Source organism: Solanum pennellii, chromosome 8 (assembly GCF_001406875.1).
Source record: "Solanum pennellii chromosome 8, SPENNV200".
Taxonomy (NCBI): domain Eukaryota; kingdom Viridiplantae; phylum Streptophyta; class Magnoliopsida; order Solanales; family Solanaceae; genus Solanum; species Solanum pennellii.
Genome location: NC_028644.1, coordinates 54754852 through 54780931, shown reverse-complemented (window position 1 = coordinate 54780931; position 26080 = coordinate 54754852). Strand labels below are relative to the sequence as shown.

Sequence of the window (26080 nt, the reverse complement as noted above, 5' to 3'; positions counted from 1 at the left end):
TTCTTAGAATACTCTTAGTTTAGTAATTTGATCATAGATGTTCTTGTGGTGATGACTTCCAGATTTTGGGGAATAATAGATGTTGAATTTTAGAAGTTATTGAATTGGTTTTTATTAATGAGTTTAAGTCATCCGCATTACTTTCTGTTGATATTATATTGAAATGTTAGGGTTAGATTGGTTGGTTCGCTCACATAGGAGGGTATGTGTGGGTGCCAGTCGCGGCTCGGTTTTGGGTCGTGACAATATTGCTTTTTAATTAATTTTTAAAGTCAAATTAGATGAGATAAAGTCGATATTATAAAATAAAATTTTAGCTATTCAAAAATTATATTAAAAAAATACTATAAACTATAATTATTTTCATATCATGATAAAGAATATGAATTAAAATATTAATTAAAAATTATATTATTTGATTTTAATAAAGAAACTGAGCTAGAGAGTACTTAATTATATAAATTTCTTGGATTTTATAATGTTTATTTTACTGAGGCAAAAAAACCAGAGAGGACCCACCCTTCCCTCACACACACATGCAAATTAAGTAGGTACATTAACGTCTTATTTGTTTTTATTAAGATTAAAAGGTCTGAATTTGAATACATATTTAAATATTAAATTTATACTAAGATATATTTGTTTTGATCTAAATACACATCTGAATATTAATATGTGGTATCCAAATCTGAATACTAAATAATTTAATGTGTTTGTTTTCAATATCTGAATGTAGAAGTGAAATTGAACATTATATTATTAAAATATCATAAATTTTCCTTTCAACAAAATATATCATTTTTGGTTAAAAAAAAAGTTTTCATAATCATGATTTGGAGTACTATTTTTTTCATTCAAAAATCTTGATAAACAACAACACACCAAAAATGTTATTGCAATCAGTGTTCTTGAGTCTTGACACACATTAATACAAGAAAATTATTAATATGAAGAAAAAAACTTGAAAGGATTTATGAAACTTACCAGTTGGGAAAAAATGATGTTTGATTGACAAGAGTGAGAAAGAAAGTTTTTAATTATGAGAAGCTATGATTTATTATTTTCTAACTTATCAAATGAGTTTGGATGTTGTTAAGAGTCTCCTACAGATCTGATTCGTTCAGACCACTTCAGACATTAAGAGGTTTTATAAAAAATAAAACAAATGAACTTAATGGATAATCTGATTGATTCAGATTCAAACATAAAATTAAACGTACTTAATGGACTGAATCTGAATGATTATGATTCACACCTCCATTAAATGCAAACAAATGAGGTCTATTTCATCCGCAACACTTAATTTACATGAATAATTATAATAATTAATTATTTTAAAAAATATGAAAATTTTCAAAAATTTAATTTTTAATTCATCTATTTTTTTAATTAATAGAGGTAAAATAATAAAATTATTAAATTTTTAATTATTATTTTTTAATAGATATGTTAATTCAAAAATAACAAATAATTAAGGACATCAAATCGACTAACAATAATGTTCTTTTTCTACTCTAATAATAATCTACCTCTATGGCCCTGTATTAACTTTATCATAAGTTGTTACAAATTAGAAAATACACACACACAAAAAAAAAAAAAGAATTGCTTAAAAGAAGGAATAATCTTATCAACTATTTTTTTTTTTTGTTTTCATACCTATTTTTTGGTGTTTTGTATATCTAAATGACATGATTATATATAGGATAATTGGACTTCCCAACAGGATATGTTTTGCCAGCTAAATTTTGGTGGCTAACAAGCTGAATATTCTTATTTAATTTCTATTATTCAACAATTAGCTAGCTTTAATTACAATATAGGTTTTTATCATAAGATTTAATCAGATTGTGAATAATTGCTAGATATTCTTCGAGGCTGCATGCAATGAACTTTGAAATATTTATTATTTTTAAAAATGAGACACAATCTCACGTAAGTCAATTTTTAGGCCTCTATTTTTTTGAACCATAACTCAAGGGCAATTCAAAAAAGAATCAAGTTCACCAATTTGTTTGTGTAACTGATAATACAAAAGAGTTGTTATATTATTATTTTTATTTAATATTATTTTAACTTCAAATTATTTATTTTAATTATTATTAGGAGAGTCAAAATATATTCTCTTTAATTTGACTATTTTTCAAGTACTTTCGAAATATTTTAAATGGTTAACTACTGTGAAATTAGTACTTGTTAAGTCAGTTTAAAAATATACTAATTTTATTTCAATAAAACGAAAAATTTTGTAACCAAATAACGTCAATTTTTGCTATACCTTCCATTTATAGAAGTTGAAACTCAAATAAGAATAATTATAATAGCAGGAAGCATAATACATATACTCCTTTTTTTTTAATTTAAAAATAATCATAAAAATATTTTTGAAGGACATATGCTTATTAAACATTAATTTATTATGCATTTATTAGAAATACAAGTAATTTTCCTAGATAGTCGCCCATGTTTGGAAAATTACCTAGAAATATTACTTATGTTTGTTTTAGGACTACAATATCACTCAATTTTGCCTATTTTCCTTAAAATATACTTAAAACAAAAAATACATATTCCTCTCCTACTAGGTGCAATGTCACATTTTTTAATTTATTATTAATATTTTTCTAATTCTTTTAAAGAATCGGAGGAACTCACATATTTTCTTGAAGAACCGGAGGAGCTCATATTACAGTTCTTAATGTAATTTTTTTTACTAGGTATAATATGTGGGTTTGTCTATTTTTTTTAAAAAATATATCTATATATAATAGGAGAAGTAAAAAGTGTCACATGTTAGCACCACAAATATTCAAGAATTTTAATTTTTGAAAAAACATTTTAAATATGCTCTAAAAAACAATTAGAAAAACAGGAATTTTGATATAGATATTTTAAATAGAAAATAAAAGTTCTTTTGTTTAAAAAAACTGTAATGGCAAAAAATGGATGATTTTAAATGCCTTTAATTTCAATTTTAAAGGAAAAAAAATGAAATCGAACTATTTTCTTATAAATAAATAATGACTATTACGGGAAAAAAGATGAAAGATCTTTAAATGCTTCAAATTTCAATTTTTAAGGTTAAAAAATGAAAACTGAAAATTGAATTATTTTATAAAAGAAAATGTAATGTCTATTTATATTTATCACACTTTCAGTGATTATTAGGGAATGCTCCAACAAAATGGAGTGTAGAAATATCTATCTATATAGGAGAAGAAAAAGTGCACCATAAGAAAACTATAATTATTATTTTAAAAATTAATTAAGAAACTTATAGTAAAAATAATAATTATCATAAAAAAAATTAAAAAACTGATTTTAAAAAATAGTTAAAACAGTCCATTAGTAGTTAGTTGTAGAAATGGGGTATTTTTTTCATTCATTTTTAAAATTTATCTTTATACATCTAAAAAACAAAATATTTTCAAAAAACATAAATAGAAAACAAAACCTAACATTTAAATAGGTTTAAAACATTTTTTTTAATAATAAAAAAATAAATAATGTGACATGGCATCCTAATAGGAGAGAGATAATGTATTTTTTGTGTCAAATATAGTTTGAGAAAAATAGGTAAAGTTGGGTGATATTGTAATCTTAAAACAAACATAAGTGATATTCCTAGGTAATTTCCCAAACATGGGTGATTATCTAGGTAATTATACATATAACTCAAATTTGTTTCACCGATTCGATTATTATTATTTATTGAAATTGTTGTAATAGTTTATTAAATTAAAATTTTAAATTCATCTCAAATGGTGAGTATTTGTTCTTTTGGACAATACTTACAAGGCATTTTAGGGGGGAAAAAGCCTTGGACAAAATCTCACATAAAATCAAGCTTTTAGAGCATTATTATCTTGAACTTTAGCTAAGATTCAATTGACGGAAGAATGAAAATCTATGTAATGAATAAACATCAATCTTCATCTTGTCTAAATAATTAGACAGAAAGTTATATTTATACATATAATTGCACCCCCACCCCTCTCCTATTTTATTGTTTATATTTATGCAGTAGCCTTAATTTATTCAAAATTGATTTTAATAATCATTGAACTCTTAAAGTGGTGGTGTTTAATATCTATTATGTATACATAAAAAAATAAGCAAAAAATGACAAATATATCTTTGAACTATCATAAATAGTATGCAGATATCATCCGTCATATTTTTGGGACATGAGTGCCCTATCATCCAAAAACTAAAGCATATATGCCCTTCACTCTAACTGAAAACTAAATAAGGACACATGACACAATTTTATCCGTCAATATGGTATTTAATAAAAGTTGAGTCGGTGGATAAGATTCTGACACGTAAATGTCCATTAGTATAAATGGTATATATGTTTTAGTTTTTGGATGACAGAGGCACCAATGTCTCAAAAATATGACGAATGATATTTGCATACCATTTACGACAATTTGAATATAAATGTTCTTTTTCTCAAAAAATTATTTTAATCAGGTAGAGATAGTATCATTTTGTACCGAATGAAATTCAAATGAATCCTTGACCCCTTACTAGTTCCGTGTATGCATATGAAGTAAAAATTTAAGTATTTTCCCTTTATTTATTTTTAAACTAATTGAAATTGTACCAATAAGCTACCGTAAAATATAATATTTACGCTAAACCATACGATTTAACTTTTCTCCATTAAAAATCAAAGTGATACTGTAACACCTGAAGTTATAAATCCATATTCGATTCTAAATTATTTTAAGTTCAAATTCATTTCATCTGTTGTCATTCAATTCAGACTTTGCATTACAATTAGATTTTTAAGTATTATTAGAGGAGAAATTAATTCAAATAATTGATGTTGTATTTGGTATTCAACTAAGTTGCACTATCGAAAATAGCAGAATCTTTTTGCTCTTTAGACATATGGCCCCCTCATATATATCAATTGACCAACACTTATATCGATGACATCCTCTGGATCGCATACTATAAAATTACATCAAATAATTACTGTTTTTGCTCCATTTTAGTTATGTGCTTATAAAGAAAGGGAAAAAAATAATTACATATACCTTTAATTTTATGATTTATTGTTGATATACTTTTCGTTATCGAAATAACTTATATATATTTCTATCTTTGTATAAATAACTTAAATATATTATTTTCGTCTAACGAAAGTAAAAAATTCAATATTTTTTAAAAATTACTTTTACAATATTTTCATTAAGATTTAAGTAAATAAATACAGTAAAACCTCTATAAATTGATACTCGATAAATTAATAATCTCTCTAAAATAATATTTTCCTTCGGTCCCGACTTGGGAAAATGAAAAAAATTACCAATTTTAATAAGATAATAAGATAATATATTTTCAAAAGACTCCTATATAAATATATGGTCCCATTAATATCATAATAATTCTTTAAAGTACAAATATATCTAAGACAATCCTAGTGAAATATGATTATATTGTGTTCTGGTTTTTCTTAAAATTTAAATATAGTTAAAGCTCATCTCTAACTTTTCTTATTGCATGTAAGAGCTCTGGTGTTGTCTTTTCGAACTGCACCATAAAATTGTGAAGAGTTCTAGATGCGATAAGTGTTTCCTTACGCGTATCCGGTTCCAAAGGTACAATATCATCTTCAACTTCATCATCAACATTGCTTTTTCCGATGGTATCCACAATTTCTTCTAAACTCTAGACCTCTGAACAAGTATTACTTTCACTTGGATAATCCAACAGGTTATTGACATCTATTTTACTATGGTAATCGAGATCATTAATTATGACTTCAAGTTCATGAATGACGTTTTCACAAGTAGGTTGATTCAGATTCTCTGAGATTGCATCTCCTGAACGATGTTTACAGTATCGTAAACAATTTGCTATTGTTTCTTGCTGAACATTTGTTGTTCAAACAGGAATTGCATAATTGATATCATCCAATATATTAATCTTTGTTGGATTATTTTGTCTCAATCCATAGTATTCTAATATCCTACGATAAATTATGTTCGATGATACATCTTGAAAACTCTTATTATCACAGCATCACAACATGAAATTAATAAGATACAATGATTTTGATGTATTCGTTGTACTTTATGTATGATATTTTTATGTGAAATCATATGATACATAAATTAGTAAAATACAATGATTTTGAGATAATCAAAATTAACCTTCATCAAATTTCAAAATATCCTTTAAATTAATAAATATTATTTTTTGACTAAATAATATCTCTATAAAATAATAAAATTTCATAGTCCCACCTATAATAATTTATAGAGGTTTTACTGTAGTATCTCCTCTGTCCTAATTTATGCTACACTTTTTGTTTTTCGAGAGTCAAACAGTTTATGTTTGACCGCGCATGAAATTTCCATTTTTTGCAATAAAATTTATATATTTGTAAACTACGTAAAAAGTACAATGTGTCACAATAATTGATAATTCAAAATATTTATAACATATCTATGAGTTACGATCAAAAATAGATTTATTTAACTCTCGAAATCCAAAAATATCATATATAATGGGATGAAAGGAGTATGAGATAATATCCTAATCGTTTAGACGTGCATTCAAATTGAAATAGATGTCTTAATATGAAAATAAATAATATTATTTCAAAAATATTTAATACAAAAGTAAAATAGAATAAAAAAATAAATATATCTTAATTTTATAAGATAACAAGTAATCCAATAATTTTAGTACCTTCACACCTAATATTGGACAGATGTAGTATTTAATTGAGAAGAATAGCTAGTTATTCCATTAAGTTTGGTATGATGTATTTGGTGCAATATTTAAGTTTTGCATATTTTGCAACGTCTCTATGTGTTGATGTAGCAAAGTGGATCGATATTAGACCGTGCATCGGTTGATTCGGTTAGGTTTTAAAGTATATCGATTTGAATTGTTAGTTATCGGTTTGTAGAGACGCTAAATCATTATGAAAATCTTTAAGCTATTGGCTTATCGGTTATTGATCGTTATCGGTTTAACCGTTAATATTTGATACAAATATAAATGAATGAAAATCACTTAGAAACTAATTGACAAATAAAATAAATCATGTACATGAGTTCACAAGTTGCATCTTGCTCAAAAGCAAACACTTCTACATTGTAGAATTACCAAGATTTTGAGATAGCTAGAAATGAAAATAGGAAATTCAACTCTAAGTCAAGAATTTTATATACAAAATGATGTAAATATAATTATTTAATTTAGTATCGGGTTATCAGTTAATCCATTAAGAAAAAATCTCAAACCGTTAAAAATCGATAGCCGATAAAAAAATCAAAACCCCAATAAATTAATAACTCATTACTGATAAACTAATAACTTTTTTCGACTCGATTTTGAACCACCTATGGATATAGACTTTTTTTAACCCCTCTTTAGGGTTTTGATGTTTTATTGTTTTCTTGGCCATTCGAATCACAATTTTAAAATGAGTGGTGGAAAATACTTATATCCTACTAAGTAATTCCCTCTTATTAATATATATATAAAAACAAAAACTTATTTAAGCCTGTGAAAGTGAGTAAAAATTAATTAATCAACTTTCAAACAATTATTTGCAAATGTTAATTGTGAAATAATAATAATAACAATACTAGTGGTTTATTTTGTCCAATTATTTATTTCTGATTTTCTTCATATGTTTTTCAATTTATAATGCAGGTAATTGATATAGGGGAGTTGAAATTTAAAACTTATGAATTAATAATTTTTGTTTTTAAAAAAATTATCAAGCCTAAATTAATAATTTATGCATCTTTATATAAATTCTTGAAGAAAAATACAATATTTTAACCAAAATTATTAAATTGGATTAAATTCATATCCCAAAGGCCATCTTACTTGTACTCTCATTCTAAAAACGTGGCGAAAGTTTCAATAAATTAGCCAATAGAAACAAATTTAGCTAAAATAATTAAATTCAACTATTTATTTCCTTTTTAGATATAAATTCTTATGGTTGAAGTTATAGTCAAATAAAAGAAATTAGAATGTGTTAGACATTATTGTCAGGAGATTACAAGTGTTTTTTGGGAGAAAAAATCTTTTTTTAAAAAAAAATAAAGTGCTTAATATATTTTATATTGTATATATTCTTTTACGTATTATTCTACGGAAATATAAATAAAAGTAACAATAATATTTTGCAACACTAAAAATAAGAGAAAAGTAACGATTAAACATTTAGATCCTCTTCAAAAAGTAACAAATAACATTTTTTTTCTTTTCTGAATTTACGTATTAGTTTTTAAAACTTTAGATCATTATAACAACAAAAAGAAAAAGATAATAGTCAAGATTGAATTCTAAAAAGTAGGTAAAAAATAAAAAAAAGATCTTCTTTTCAATAATATTTATTTGTTTATAATACAAATTGAAAATTTAAATACGTACATTTTAATTAATTAACTTAAAAATGTAATCAAAGTTTTTATAATGAATATTTAAAATAGTTTCTCTCAATAAAATAATTTTAATATTAAAAACACACTTATACTTGTTTTTTTTCGTATTGACTTTCAAAGGCACTTTTTTATTTGTTAACACAAATTGCTTTTTTTTTTTAAAAAAAAAATATGTTCTTGAAAACACTTAAAGTAAGAAATTTTTAGCAGCAATGCCAAATAGACTCTTAGAGCCCGTTTGGATGAGCTTAATAAAAGCAGCTTTAAAAAAGTACTTTTGAAAGTGCTGAAACTTATTTTTAAAATAAGCAGTTATGTGTTTGGATAAAAGTGCTGAAGTTGCTATGCCAAACGTGAAAAGGGAAAAATAGAAGAAAGTGTTAGATAGAAAATATAATTACTTAGTTATGTTGGGGTTATTATGTAATTACTTATAGTCTACAACTATATATATTGTACAAGACTCTAATTATTGATTGACATCATTAATAATAATAATATTCTATCATGGTATCAGAGCAAGGGTTTATTTCTTCCAAACCCTAGCCGCCGTCGCCCCTTAGTCGTCTTCTTCTTCAACGACTATCTCACCATGGTGAAGACCACAGATCCACTAGATGATCTCCCCACGGGGTTGAAACTTTTTATAAAAAATCTCCATTCTCTTACTCCGGAAAAATTAAATGATTCAAATTTTCCATCTTGGTTCACTACCGCGTCTGCAAATCTTTCCGCTCATCGACTCATGGCGTATGTTGATGGAACCATGGATGTTCCACCCGCCACAATCACCATCACATCCGATGGAGAGGCGGCAGCAGCGGCAGCCACCGCTGTCACAATCAACCCGGACCATGAAAAATGGTCCGTTATTGATGCCCAATTACGGGCGTGTCTTCTAGCAATTATCAGCCCGTCGGTTCAAAATCATCTCCATGGACTCACTTCCGCCGCAGCCATTTGGAATCATCTTCAACTTCGGTATAATTCACTATCGCGCACTCATATATTTCAATTAAAGGAACAACTTCATGGTATTCAGAAAGGTAGTGACTCTATGCAAAAGTATCTTGACTCTGTTGTTACAATTGTCGCTGCTCTGAATCGTGCCAAATCTGGAATTCCAGATCAAGATGTGATCTTATGTGTTCTTCGTGGTCTGTCGTCCGAATATGCGTCTATTAAACAAAATATCAGGACGAATATTGCACATGTAACGTTTGCTGAAGTGTCATCTTGGTTACTTACCGAAGAATTGAATGTACAGATGGAACAAAAATTAAAGGTTAGGGAAGCCGGTGGACTAGCTGAACCACACACCGCCCTCTATGCTCAATCTTGGCAGTCAGCCGGCCACAGAGGCGGTCGTGGACGAGGCTTTCATCGCGGCAGAGGCGGAACTCCTGGTCGCGGCAGCTCTGCAGGTGGTCGCGGGGGGGCTGTCGACAGCCCTCAACAGCGAGGTGGCTACTCCGGCGGTCGTGGGGGGTCTGCTGGTCGCGGCAGTGGACCTCCTCGCAGCTCCATCATCTGCCAAATTTGTGGCAAATATAATCATGCTGCGTGGGACTGCTGGCATAGGTTTGATAACACTTATTCTGGACCGTCTACATCGTCACCTCAAGCGTTCTATGCTGCAAACTCTGCTGAATCAAATGGTAATTGGTTCTTAGACACAGGTGCTAATGCCCATGTAACACCGGATCTGTCTCGTCTATACTCTTATACTCCATACTCTGGCAATGACAGTGTAACTAGTGCAGGTGGCCACCCTCTCCCTATTGCTCATGTGGGCTCAGGTAAAATACCTACCTCCTCTGGCATTTTTCACCTTGGTAACCTTCTTCATGTACCATCTCTTAAATCTCATCTTCTATCCGTTTATCGTTTCACCAAAGATAATAATTGTACCCTACTCTTTAACTCCAATGAATTTCAGATTCTGGACAACACCACCCACCGAGTGAGGTACAGAGGCCAATGTGAGCAAGGGCTTTACATGCTACCTTCCAACTATCAAGTGTCTGCGTCTATCGAGTCGTCTCCAACAGCTTGCTCTGCCATTCTCACTCCTCAAGATTGGCATCGTCGCTTGGGGCATCCTTCTGTCGAAGTCAATAAACATTTACTTTCTCTTTTTGGTTTCAATAAAGTGTCCAATGTAACGTCCTGTGAGTCATGTTCTGTATCCAAGTCACACAAACTACCATTTTCTTTATCATATAATGCAGCACTATTTCCTTTTCAACTTATCCATTCTGATGTTTGGGGCCCTACGGCGGTCCCATCTTTTGGTGGTTTTCGTTATTACATTAGCTTTGTTGATGACTTTACCAAATTTTGCTGGTTATATCCCTTAAAACAAAAATCTGAGGCGTTTGGAGCTTTTAAAAGTTTTCAGTTCATGGTTCAGAATCAGTTTGGCACTACCATAAAATTGTTCCGAACTGACAATGGCTGTGAATATGTAAACAATCAGTTTGCACATTTTCTCCAGCGCCTTGGCATCCTCCACCAAAAAACGTGTCCTTATACCCCTGAACAGAACGGGGTGGCGGAGCGCAAGCATCGTCACCTCATCGAAACTGTCATTACTCTTCTTCACACAGCTCGCTTACCTGTAACTTTCTGGGTTGAGGCGCTTGCCACAGCAAATTTTTTGATTAATCGTCTTCCAAAGAAATCTCTTGGTCATATCTCGCCACATGAAAAATTATACAACATTGCTCCAGATTACTCCATTCTCCGTGTTTTCGGGTGTCTTGCCTATCCCCATTTGCGTCATGAGGTAAATCATAAGTTACAACCTCGATCGAAGCCCTGCGTCTTTGTTGGCTATGAACCCCTTACCAAAGGTTATCGATGTTTTGAACCCACCACCCAGCGTATATATGTGACCCGTCATGTTAAGTTCCATGAAACTGAGTTTCCCTACCACAAGTCCTTATCTCAGCAGTCCCCGTCTTCACCATCCTACTTTGGTGTTCTTCCTCTTTTTCCTACACAGCCCTCTGCAGAATCAAGCCATGCTCACACGCCTCCGTCCTCACCAATGCTGCCAGCCATCACACTCGCACAGCCCTCAACCCCTGCCACTTCCATTCAGTCAACAACGCCCACACCACACCCACACATTACACCAATATCGTTCCCGTCGACGCCGCAGTCGTTTCCACCAACCAGCCCACAGCCGGCGTCACCAACCAGTCGTACAGCTGTACCAGAACCAGCACCCGCCCCAATCCCGGCTCCTCATCATCCCATGACTACCCGTGCCAAGAGTGGCATCTTCAAACCAAAAACATACTCCTCTACCATTCCATATGATACCCAGCCACTCACTGAGCCCACAACATACAAACAGGCTGCTCAAAATAAACATTGGTGCACTGCTATGGATGCTGAGTTTGAGGCGTTACAGAGACAAAATACTTGGGTGTTAGTTCCTCCCCCTTTGAACCGTTTTCCCATTGGCTGTAAGTGGATTTATCGCATAAAACGCAACTCTGATGGCACTGTGGCTAGATACAAAGCTCGCCTGGTTGCAAAGGGATATGATCAAGCTTATGGGCTGGACTACTCAGAAACATTCAGTCCGGTGGTTAAACAACAGACAATCCGCCTTGTCCTGTCTCTAGCTATGCATCATCAGTGGCAACTCCATCAACTGGACGTTTCTAACGCCTTTTTACATGGTGAACTAGAGGAGGAAATCTACATGCAACAACCTCCTGGATATATTGATCAACGGCACCCTACTCATGTCTGTAAGTTGGTAAAATCTCTCTATGGCTTAAAACAAGCTCCACGTGCATGGTACCTACGTCTCTCATCCTTTCTTGCGGCACAGGGCTTCACTACCACTACTAATGACACAAGTCTTTTTGTCAAACATTCAGCCACAGGAATTCTCATACTACTCCTCTATGTTGATGATATTGTTGTCACTGGTTCCTCTCCTACCCTCATTCATGATTTTATAAACTGTATGCATCATGAATTTCAGATGAAGGATCTTGGCCCTCTCAAATATTTTCTTGGGTTGGAAGTTGACCGCACCAGTGATCAGCTTCTCTTACATCAGACCAAATATGCAGGGGAACTAATCCATCGAGCAGGAGTGGACTCATGCACCACCGCACCTACACCAATCAGCCCCAGCCAGTCGACTAACGGTGCAGACGTGCCGTTCCACAACCCACGTTTGTTTCGCAGCTTGGTCGGCGGCCTGCAATATTTAACTGTAACCCGTCCAGATATACAGTTCGCAGTCAACTATGTGGCTCAGAAAATGCACAGTCCGACGGAACAAGACTTTCACACTCTCAAACGCATTCTTCGGTATGTCAAAGGAACAATTTCGTGTGGCATTACCTTTTTCAGAGGAGACCTTCGTCTTCGCGGCTACTCCGACTCTGACTGGGCAAATGATCCGTCCGACAGCCGCTCAACCACCGGTTATCTCATCTTCTTTGGACCAAATTTGATCTCCTGGAACACACAAAAACAGGGACGGGTATCAAAATCCTCCACGGAGGCTGAATATCGAGCTCTATCGGCTGCAGCCTCGGAAGTCATGTGGCTCACCTACCTTCTAGCTGACCTTCATGTTTCAACACCGTCGCCAAGCTTGTATTGTGACAACAAATCTGCGATTTGTCTGACCAAGAATCCTGTCTTCCACAAGCGCATGAAGCATGTGGGCAAGGACTGTCATTTTGTGCGCGAACAGGTCATTGATGGAGCCATGACAGCTGAGTATGTTTCCACCGAGGACCAGCTAGCGGATTTTCTCACAAAACCGTTACCATCTCAGCGTTTTCAGTATCTTCTCTCCAAGCTTCCTCTTGCTTCCGCCAAGACTCAGCTTGAGGGGGGATGTTAGATAGAAAATATAATTACTTAGTTATGTTGGGGTTATTATGTAATTACTTATAGTCTACAACTATATATATTGTACAAGACTCTAATTATTGATTGACATCATTAATAATAATAATATTCTATCAGAAAGAGATGTTAGGGTTATGTGGGTAATTTGGAGATTGTATAAAAATATTAAGGGCAAAAAGATAAAAATGTGGTCAACTTAAAACAGCTTATAAGCTAAAAAAAAAAAAGCACCCCTACCCCAGCTTTTAACTTTTGGCTTAAAATAAGTTTTCTTAACTTAAAATAAGTTATTTTGAGTATTGCCAAACAGCCAAATAAGTCAAAAATCAGCTTTTAAGTCAGTTTGACCAGCTTTTAAGCTGAGCCAAACAGGCTCTTAGCCTAAATAGTACAAAATTTTAATATATAATTGTGACAAGTTTATAAAGTACAATATTTTGCATACTATTTATTAATAAAAAAATATTAATTTATATTGGACAACTTTCACATATAGCAAACAAAAGAATTATATTTGTATGCTATAACAAAGTTTGCATATTTGCGCTCCATAGCAAACATATAAATGTATAATTCGCTATACATATACAATTGTATAATTCGCTGGCCTACGTTGCTGCAATTGTATGATTCACTGGCCTATTTCGTTGCAATTGTATAATTTGCTGGCCTATTTCGCTGCAATATTTGTATAAAATTTGTATTTGTATACAATTGAATCGAAGTGAAATGTTTGTATATTGTATAATTATTCGTGTATAGGAAGAAAATATATGTTTTCATGTGTATATATAATTTTCTCTCACTTTATACAAAGTAGAAACACAACTTAATTGTATAAGTTTATGTTGTTTTTGTTGTGCTTTTTAGTTGTATATGTATATATGTGTGTAATATGTATATAGTAATAAAAATTTGTATTAGTTGAATTTGTATATGTATAAGAAAATTCAAAAAAAAAGAATTCTTTTTTTATATACGGCTATATGCCTGAAGCAGACGCCATTTAATTGTATACTCTATTTCTGAATCCCGCTAATTTTGTAACAGTAGCCGAAGAAGCAGTCATTTTCTTGTCATTTTGCTCAGAGGAGTTGCTATAGCAAATTATATAAAACAATAGCTGCCAATTAAAAATAAAGTAAACTATAGTCATAATATTTAATTTGAAGTAATAATTTGCTATTATATATTTGGATCGGTAAAATAAGTCATTCAAACAATACATTAAGTATTAAACTATATTTCCCAAAATGTCGAAACTGTAAGTACTGGTTTCATATTCAAATATAGAAAAAGTAAACCGAAATAATCATTTATTTTTTTTAAAAAAAAGAAATAGAAAAAGGAAAAGTCTCAGTGAATGAGATTTTGTGAAAATACAATATTTAAAATGAATAAAAATGGTCCCTATCTGATTAATTTATTTTTGCCAAACTGGCAACTAATTAGAAGTAAAGCATGCACGCGCATGACACCCCTTTATAACCCTCATTTTCTTCCCCTCATTCATTCACACTTGCTTCAACCTTTTCCTTGCTATTCCTTATTTTCATTTCTCTCTCACAAAAACAAAAATAATCAAAACTGAATGTATAATATGGAGAAGGATAAGTTGTGTAGGAGACATCACAAGAACCCTTCATTTTCATCTTCGCTTCTTGATGAAATCTACCGTTCCATTGATGGTTATGATCAGAGAAGAGAAGATTTCAAATCAGAAACAAGAAAACAGAGCAATATCGGAGTGAAACCGAAAGGCGTTGTTAATATTTACAACAAGAAGAAGAGTGTAGAAGATGAGGAGATGGCTAGTTTTCGAAGGGCTTGTTTGATTGAGAAATGGATGGAGAAAAAAGTGAAAGATAAAACACGAAGAGGTCCGTGTAATGAATTGGATAGTATTAATTATGATTCACTCTTTTTCAGTTCAACTTCATCTGAATCTAATTCTGGTACTCTCTCTGCATCTTCATCTGAACCCGACTCTTTTTACTCATCATCTTCTTCTTCTTCAACAACTTGTTTTGCTGCATCGAAAACAAGATCAATTAGGAGAGCTAGTGTTTCACCGCGTAGAGGTACTAAACTCTATTCATTTGACAATCAACAATTGCAAGCAAATAAAAATGAAGAGGCCAATTTTATAAAGTCGAAATCAACTGCTTTGAAAATGTACAACAATTTGAAGAAAGTGAAACAGCCTATTTCACCAGGGGGTCGTCTTACTAATTTTCTCACTTCCATTTTCAACAACAAATCCAAGAATTTGAAGGATCCAAACAGAGGAGATTCTCATGAAGTAGAGGAGAGGAGTTCAAAATCTTCTTCAATTTGTTCATCATTTTCAAGATCCTGTTTAAGTAAAACCCCACCAAAATTCTCTCAAACTACTGTCAAAAGGACAGTCAGATTTAACCCTGTCAGTGTTATTGTTGATGAAGATTGTCGTCCTTGTGGTCATAAATCCATAGATGACCATGATTCAGACAATCTCCGTCAGCCCAAATCCCAAGGAAATGCAGAGAAGAACAGGAAATTTGAAGTGACAAAAGTTGATTCGTATAAGAATGATTACATTGTTGATTACGCAGACGAAGAAGAAGATGATGATGATGCAGCAAGTTGTTCAAGTTCAGATTTGTTTGAAATTGATCATTTAGCATTTTTCGGTAACAAAAGATTTTGTGATGAACTGCCTGTCTATGAAACCACACATGTTGATACCAATAGAGGAATCGCAAGTGGTTTCATTCATTAGTTAAGCCTTTGATAAATTTTATTTAGTAAGAAAGGTATTTGAATCTTCATGATAATATAAATTGATTAATTTTTCCAATAAATCCACTTTTATTATTCTCTCCTTTTTAGAAGTACTGAAAATTTTGATATAATATTTGAAAAATATGAATTTATATTTGAAAAAAGGTAAAGGATCGAAGACTAACTGTTTTGAAAGAAAAGAAGAGAATGGGGTGATTGGGAAGATCCCTAGGCAAGTTAAGATAGTGATAGATTTTGATAAAACAGAGGAAAGGGAAAAAAAAAGAAAAGAGTAAAAATGAAGATTCGAGATCGAAATGAGAAGCAACAGAATGAATGGCAAAGAGATGTTTGTTCGTTTTCATTGGAATAGGGAAAAGTTAAAGGGATTTGCTTTCTTTTTCTTCTTCTCTTGAATTTATGCTTCATCTTTTGGTGTTGTGTTTCATTCCTATAATACAAATCCCTATACAATGTCCAACAAAAATTGCACTTGTTTCTCTTTTTTCCATTTTACACACTACTTTTTCGATTCTAAAACGTTCTTTTTCTCTTTTAACATTTTCCTCAAATTTTAGGTATGACTAAAACATCACCTTCTTTTTATTTGGTTAGAGTTTGGAATTCATGACTTCTTTCCTTTGAGTTTAAATTTTGTCTACAAATAGTATTGACGTGAAATTGTAACTACTTCCTCTCGTTCATGTTCATAGTAACTGAATCGCGGATAGACACGTCCTATAAGAACAATAGTTAAGAACATAAAATAAAAGCTAATTTTTTGCTATTATTTTTTTTGCATTATGAAATTTTATTCTACTATTCACTTTGAACGGCAGGCAGTATAATAAGACCTCCAATCCAAAACAAATAAATTTTAGACACTACTCTGTAATTCAAAATGAATTAACATACTAAAGTTCAAAGTTGTACTAGTTTTTTTCCCCCCAACATTAGCCATGTTTAATAGGATTTTCCAACTATCTCTAGCTTTAAGTATAGTTTGGGTAAAAACTAAGGGATGATATTGATAAATTACTCTCTCTATTGCATTTTTACTTGGCTGAAATACTAAAAATATTAGTCTATTTTAGCAAAAAAAGAAGAAAGAGTTAATTTTTTACACAATTATTCTTAGGATTAAATAACTATATAAAATGATAACATTAATCAAATTTAGAATTTTAAAACATCTAATATAATTAGTTTAATAAAATACATATCTAATTAGAATTTTCTTAAAGATGTATCACAACCAAATAATATGAAACGGAATTTAATTAGGGAAACTTTCACATATAGCAAACAAAAAGAATCATATATATATGCTATAACAAAGTTTGCATAATTGTGCTCCATAGCAAACCTATAAATGTATAATGTGCTATACATATACAATTGTATGATTCGCTGGCCTATTTCGATGCAATTGTATAATTCGCTGGCCTATTTCGCTGCAACATTTATATAAATTTTGCATTCGAATACAATTGAATCGAAGTAAAATGTTTGTATATTGTATAATTATAAGTGTATAGGAAGAATATATATGTTTTTGCATATGTATATACAATTTTCTCTCGCTTTATACAAAACAGAAACACAATTTATACACTTCTGTTGTATAAAGCGAGAGAAAATTGTATTTCGCTGCAATTGTATAATTCGCAATTGTATAATTCGCTGGCCTATTTTGCTACAATATCTGTATAAAATTTGCATTTGTATATAATTGAGTTGAAGTAAAATGTTTGTATATTGTATAATTAAGTTTATAGCACGAAGATATATGTTTTTACATGTGTATATACAATTTTCTCTCGCTTTATACAAATTGCTATGCTTAGATTGTTATATCGCTGCTTTATGTCATTATCCTTTTAAGCCCATGTTAGTAAATGTTAGATTTTTGGTGTATATTTGACATAGGTTAATGGAGATGACGAGTGGTCATTTGGGTTTTGTGGACAAGGTACTGGAGCTTTTAGCTGTCCTGCTAGAAAAAATTCAATGCATTCGTATTGTAAATGCATTGTACGTACTTGCAAACACAAATCACTCTATTTCAAAAGTGAACCTGATATTGAGAGAGCTTAGTAGAGAGTGGTCTAGACACTCGTATGAAGTGAGAGAGGCAAGTGACACTGGCAAATAGTTTGCTAAGGAATACAAATAAATCAAACTGTTTGCTAAGGAATACAAATAAATCAAACGATAGCTACTGTATTTGTTTTACATTATTAATTTGCTATTCTATACAATTATTTCATTTAATTAAAATTATTCCATTTAATTAACAGGGGGTGTACCAAAGTCCACACCTAAGGAAATTTATTTATTTAGTATCGAAAGAAAATAATAAATAATTAGTGATGTTAAATCTAATATACTGACCTATATAATAGAGTTTGAAACCCTAGTTCATTTCCTTTGATAAACTTTGTCCTTTTTTGTAAATTTTGTGGTCCTTGTTTGAATTTTTCTTTTTCTAAATTCTACGGATGTAAGAGGATAAAAACGAAAAGAGAGTCGGCTTCTCATCCATTATTATCCAAATATAGGGACCATCTCAATATTTTTTTAACTTATTTAATGCCTCAATCAACAAAATCATTTCGAACTTGCATGTTATATCCATGTCTGAAAATGTGATTTTATTTCAGAATTTAAAATTCTGAAATAAATTTTGAATTATTTAATCTTAACAAAGTCATTGAATGGAGGACTTCGTCAACAATTATTTTTTCAGTCAAAAAATTAGAAAGCGATTTGTGATTAATTTGTAAATAAAATCTCATGTAAGTTTGATATTATGCTTAATTAAACTTATTCGTCTGCAATTAATTATTTTTCTAGCTAATTACACCCTCCTATAATACTAGAATTATACATTTAGATCATGTCTTCTCAACTTTCACCATCATAGTTCATCAATATTCATCATCCCCCTTCTCTAGCTAAAATATACAATTTGTGAATAATAAATTCTAAATTATCATAATTATTATATTTCTATTGTATAGAAGAGTGAAGTGGGAGGACGACCAAGGGACGTTTGTCATTTCATGCTAACAAAAATCCATTTAGAAAAGTAATTAATAATTATTAGAAACATCTTTTTATATATGAAATGAATAATGATCAAGGACATAAATGTAATTTCACACTAACAAGAATCTACCAAAAATGATAACAAGAAAATTAAATAGTTCTAGAAATATATTAAGTTATTGTTATTTCCATTAACTTATTTTGTTGTTACTTCACTTTCTTTTCTTTTGTGAGTTATAGTGAAATCTATTTTATTATTACTCTATTTTACTATTACTTTAATTTCATTCTTCATATTTTTTCAATTATAAAAAATGTTTACTTTTTATATAAAAATTTATCATGAATTAATTATTTCCATCTTTATTTTGGTTCTAATTAATATACTTGAAAATTAATAACTGTGATAAAATTAATAATATAAAATAACTTTACAAATAAAAATAAATAGGATGATATATTTGTATTAAAGACGACCAAGAATAAAAATGTAATTTCATACTGACAAAAATCTATCAAAAATAAATAATTCTAGAAACATCCTTCTATATATGAAGTGAATGATGATCAAAGGTAAAAATGTAACTTCATGCAAACAAAAATCTACAAAGAATGATAACAAGAAAATTAAATAGTTCTAAAAATATCTTTAATTATTCTTATTAGTATTACCTCATTTTTGTTATTTCTTCATTTCCTATGAGTTATTGTGATATCTATTTATTATTTATATATATAAAAGTAAATAATTATTATACGGTTAGATCTTAATAATTATATATCAAGTATAATATTAGGTGGAATCAATTAAAATTAAAATTAAAATTTATATGTATATTTAAATTTGTGATCTTAAATATCTATATAAAAAGTTTAAAATTCAGAAGTTATTTTCTCTCTGAAATGATATTAAAAAATAAGTTCATATAAATCGAAAAGGAGGGAGTCATATATTAAAATGAAATTTAATGATTCGAAAACTTTAATTCTTCGTTTTAATTTCTAATCTGTTACATATTTGAAAATTACATAAAAAAGAAGCTTAAAAACGCAATGTAACAATTTAAGATATTTTTAAAAAAACATAGTTAAAAAACATAATGAAATTTGGTTGACTCTCTTATTTTTATCGAAACAAAAAAAGTTGCATATATTATTTGAAAATAACGCAAAACTAAAAAGTATTATGAATCACCATAAAATGGCAACTAAAAATATGTGAGAACCATATAAGAGATTTCGTTAATTTTACTAAAATCACTTGTATCAAATAAAATGAAACAAATAGAGTAATATATATTTTTTGAAAATGACATAAAAGATATATAAATTAACAATTAAAAATATTTTTTTTAAAAAAAAATACATAAAAGATTTAGTTTGCTTATTTCAAATTTCATTTGTGTCACATAATTGAAAGGAAAAAAAACTAACATACATTGAGCCTGTGCTGGCGCGGGGACATGATATCTAGTATTCTACAATTCACTTCCAATTGATCATTATTTTAAGTCTTTTTATTGCAAGCCTAGCTACAACCGTTCACACTTGATATACATTAAATCCATGAGAAGAACATACACATAAATAACTATATGATTATATTCAATATTCAATATTCAATATTCAATATCGTGTGGCTGACATTCGGAAAAAAAATAATTAACAGAGAATTAATTAATAATTAAGAAAAGGCAAAGTAAATGATAAAGCACTACGTGACGAGCATGCAAATTAAGTTTATGAATTTTAAAATTAACAACTTAAGTACCTCTACGCTTAGTTGGAATCTTTTTAGTCAAAATCCAACATGATAAAAATGATTAGCAGCAAAGAGGAATGTGCATTGTTTAAGCAAAGTGGTGGATTTGTAACTAAGTTCAATTAATTAAAATGGATCAACAATGGATTATTCTAACAAAGTCCTCTAATTATTATTGAATTTGTAAAGATTTCTGTTCTTGCATAATATAAGTTAGTAGGTTGTGGCTCATTAATTTGGGTATTTCCTCTTAGCTTCCATAAGGTTGGTGAGTGGGGAAGTTGCCAGCAATCATGAGAAGAATAATGTTTGAGAGTTAATATAATCAAGTTTAATCAACAAGGCTAAATTAAACTATTTTTCCCTATTTGGTGTCCAGAACCGGCGATATTAGAGCCCGAATAAATTCGGATCGTACAGGATCCATTAAGGATGATAACACAACATGATTTTCTTCATATTCAGGATTCGAATTTGAAATATCTGATAAAGGATGAAACAATTTCATTACTGCACCACAACCCATGTTGGTAAGCTAAATTAAACTACATGCATAAGAATTGACCTACGTAATTAATTTTCTCTTAATCAAGAAGATATTATTTTGCTCTATAAATATCCCTATCAAATCCTTCATGATTATACTCTTTAGTTCTTATCAATGATTCGTACTTTTGGCTTATTTAAAAATAAGGATTCTTCCTTTTCACCACACTACTTAGATTTAAATACTCTGATCATGAATCATGAGTTGGAGCTAGAGTATGTATATATATTGGTTTAATTTAATTCTATGAATAATATCTGAAATATATCATCTGATTAATTTAGATTCGCGCTATTACTTTAAGAAATTTTTTTAGGATAAAGTACATTCTATCAATAAATAGAAGAAAATAGACTTTTGAGTTTTTCTTTTTATGTATATAAAAAAGAATGAAGATATCTCATTAAAAGATCTCGTACTAAAAAGAAATATAGTAGTTAATTGACTAAAAAATTAAATAAGTAGACAGGAGTAGTCAATATTGATGTGTACTATCCAATTGTACAAAAATGAGTTTTGTGAGCTAGTGATTATCTGTTTCTATTTGTATGGTTTTGTTTTTTTGAAGCATAAGGTCAGATACCTGCAGCTTCTGCCATCCCATTTTGCAGCTGCAACTACCAACTTGTTAACAAAGATGTCCCATATATTAATAATAATGATCATCACCAACCATTTAGAAACTTCACTTCCTTACATGATGAAAGTCCCTTTTTCTATTGCATATAGTACATCTTATAATGTATAGTTAGTTCAAGTCCTTTTTTCTTGGATCACACACTTCATGGCTTCACGCGTGTTGTGAGGATATTTTTTATTTAATACATAATTGTATATATTTAAAATTTTGAGATGATGAAAATATTATTATTACGAAAAATATATTTGGCAAGTACGAAATGGAACGAGCAACAAAATTGAGGTAATTTCGTAATTTCTCTGAAAAGTTGAGGGTGATTGATAAATTCATTAATTCTTGTACCCAAATTATCCACAAGAGTAAAACCACTTTCAATATTTTTTAAAACCACTTCTCTAAAAGTAAAATCACTTTTAAAAATTCTAACATGTAATCATTATTTTTCATTTCACCATTGCCCAAAAAATTTATATTTGATTTCATACTCTATTGAGCTTTAGAGTTTTTTTTTTGGTAATGCTCACTTATATTTCTACTAATTTTGGGTCTCCATACGTTCTTGTTGGTTGTTAGCATTTTAATATTCTATTTTAATACATTAATTTGCTAGAAAAAATGATTGGAGTCAAAGTATTGAAATTTTTGACCAAACAAAACCATGATATAAAACAATTTATCAAAATAATACATTTTTCTAAAATTTTGCAAAACTAGTATAAACATATTTCAGTAAATGTTTTAGGGTATATTTTGTTTTTTTAAAAACTAACAGTGTTAGGTTGATATACGTTACTATAAGTAACGTTCTAGGAGTAAAATGTTACTGATTAACGTATATCAATCTAACGCCATAAGCTTTTAAAAAAAATATATCCTAAAACGTTACTGTGAAATAGGTTTATACTAGTTTTGTAAAATTTTAGAAAAAAATATTATTTTGGTGAATTGTTAGTTATCCGTTGGTGGATACTTATTGTCTAACCGTTGGGCAGTTACTTAGAACATTACTCCATTTGGAGTAAGTGCTGGATGCTGATGTAATGGAGTAAGTGCTGAATGCTGATGTTACTGGCTGTTACTCTTGCAGCAAGTAGTGGCATCTTAGCCATTAGTCTCCATACTATTTCTCCATTATCACTCTTTATTTCCCATTATTCCTTGTAACTTATGTAACTCCTAAGGCCATTATCTTCACAATTTACCACCCTATTATATTCCTATTAATTGCGAGGAAGACTTCTTGTAGTATAATAGTGGTGGTAAGAGTTAGTCAAAAGAGAGTTCTTATTAGTTGAAGGGAGGTGTTCTTTTTTGTGGAGCTTTGGTCTCAACTCTTGTCTAGAGTTGTTGAGTTATATTTTGTGAAGGCTGTTTTATCCTGGAGGGGACAAGTCAAAGAGGACTACTGCTGGACCGGTGAAAACATTTGCTGTAGTGGGCTTGAATCTCTTTAAAGAGAGCGAGATATCCGCGCCTCAGCCTGAAGAGATTTTATTTTTTAATTTCATTTCAGTTGTAATCTTGTAATTTTTTTTATCTTGTAAGTTTTTCACTAACAATTTTAAGGAGATTCATCATGGCTACAAGTGAAGAAATCGCAGATGTCAAGATGGGAGACCTTAACAAGCCATTTCGATTCAATGATAACCATTTTAAGAGGTGAAAGGGTAAACAACTTTTCTACTTAAGTCTTCTCAATGTTTCTTATGTATTAACTGAGAAGAATCCGAATAAAGTAGATATCACCTCTTTGAATGATGATGAAACTATTTCTCATCTAGAGAAAGTGGAAAAGTACGATGGTGATTCCTATAAGTGTCAGTATTATCTTCTTAATTGTCTGTCTGCTAATTTTTATGATTATTATGATAGAACTTACTCTAGTGCAAAGAAAGTTTGGAAAGCATTGCAGAGTAAGTATGATGCCCAAGAGGCGGGCGAAAAAAAATATGCCGCTAGTAGATTTTTTCATTTCCAAATGGTGGACAATAAATCGGTGGTAGACCAAGCTCAAGACTTATCATGATTATTGGAGAGCTTAGATCCGAAGAGGTTAAAATTGGAGATAACCTTATTGTTTGTGGCATAGTAGATAAACTTCCACCTTCTTGGAAGGAATTTCAACAAACTATGCGCCACAAACAAAAGGAAACCTCTCTTGAAACCTTGATAATGAAAATCCGCATGGAAGAAGAAACAAGGGGCTAAGATGCACTTTTACAAACAGAAGAGAACAACATCATAACGAAGGTAAATTTAATTACTTCGAATAATGCTACTCCTAAAAATCACAAAAATACTTCTTTGAAGCCTAAGAAGAAAAAAATCAAGAAAAATAATAGTAGACCTCCCAAGAAAAATAATGGTGAAAATCACCAAGTGCAAAATCACTAAGTTCAAAAAAAGGGACCATGCTTTGTTTGTGGTAAGAGTGGGCATATTGCTCGATTTTGCAAATTTTGAAAACGTGGTCCTAATCCTCAGGAAAACGTTACCGAAGAACCTTTTGTGGCGGTGATTACCGACATAAACATGGTTGAGAATGTTGATGGATGGTGGACTGATTCTGGTGTAAAACGTCATGTCTGTTATGACAAAGACTGTTTTAAAAAATATACTCATTTTGAGAAGCCCAAAATCATCATGCTTGGTGATGCTCACACCACTCAACTGCTTGGAAAGGGAGATGTTGAATTATGTTTTACTTCTGGAAGGTATTAACTTTAAAAAATGTACTTTATACTCCTTTCATGAGAAAAAAATTGATGTCTAGTTTTGTTCTTAATAAAGCAGGCTTAAACAGATTATTGAATCTTATCAGTATGTAATAGTGAAGAAGGATATTTTTGTGGGTAAGGGTATGCATGTGATGGGATGTTTAAGTTGAATGTAGAGATGAATAAAACTTCTATTTCTGTTTATATGCTTTCTCCTACCAACTTTTGGCATGCTCGTTTGTGTCATATTAATGATCGTTATGTTGAAATCATGAGTAGTCTAGGATTAATCCCAATGGTTAATTTTTTTTGAAAAGTGTGAAGCTTGTTTTAAAGCTAAAATTAAAGTGTGAAGCTTGAAGTAAAGCTAAAATCACTAAAAGGCCTCATTTTCAAGTTGAACGAAAAACTGATTTGTTAAAATACTGATATTTGTGAACTTGGTGAAATTCTAACTCGTGGAGGTAATATATATTTTATCACTTTCATTGATGATTTTTCTAAGTTTACATATGTTTACTTGATGAAAAATAAAAGTGATGCTTTTGAAAATTTCAAAACTTATATCCATGAGGTTGAAAATCAGTTTGGAAGAAAAATAAAAAGAATTAGAAGTGATAGAGGTCGTGAATATGAATCAAATCAGTTCAATTATTTTGTTAGATCATTGGGAATAATTCATGAAACTACTCCTCCTTACTCTCCTTCTTCTAATGGAGTAGCGAAAAGGAAAAATAGAACTTTGGTTGAATTGACTAATGCCATGCTTATTGAGTCACATGCACCTTTACATTTTTGGGGTGGAGCTAGTTTAACTGCTTATTATATGTTAAATCGTGTGCCTAATAAAAAATCTAAATCGACACCTTTTGAATGGTGGAAAGGTTACAAGCCAAGTTTGGGATATCTAAGAGTTTGGGGTTGTCTAGCCTTTGTGAGGCTAATGGATCCCAAGATTACAAAGTTGGGTAAGAAAGTTACTACTTGTGCTTTTCTTGATTATGCTTCAAATAGTACAACCTATAGATTTATTAATCTTGAAGATAATATTGTAATAGAATCCGGTGATGCTATTTTTCATGAAAATAAATTTCCTTTTGATTCTAAAAATAGTGGTGGTCATGTGATTGAACAAAATATTTTGTCACTGCCTAGTTATTCTACTTCTACTTTGAAAAATAAAAAAGTTTGATTCCCTCATGATTGAAAATGGTTTTAAAACAAATGAGTGTGATAAGTGCATATATCATAAGTCTTTGAATAATTCACATGTGATTATTT

At 30.5% G+C, this 26080-nt stretch overlaps 1 protein-coding gene across 1 annotated transcript; it reads left to right on the top strand.

Moving 5' to 3' along the window:
* The first annotated feature begins 14813 nt into the window (after positions 1-14813).
* LOC107027217 (protein BIG GRAIN 1-like B) lies at positions 14814-16175 on the top strand. The gene has a single exon (XM_015228400.2). The coding sequence runs from the start codon at positions 14911-14913 to the stop codon at positions 16078-16080; it is 1170 nt and encodes a 389-aa protein (XP_015083886.1). The 5' UTR covers positions 14814-14910; the 3' UTR covers positions 16081-16175.
* Positions 16176-26080: the final 9905 nt, after the last annotated feature.

Coding starts and splice junctions, on each gene's coding strand:
- LOC107027217 (XM_015228400.2), top strand. CDS start 14,911: ATGTATAATATGGAGAAGGATAAGTTGTGTAGGAGACATCACAAGAAC.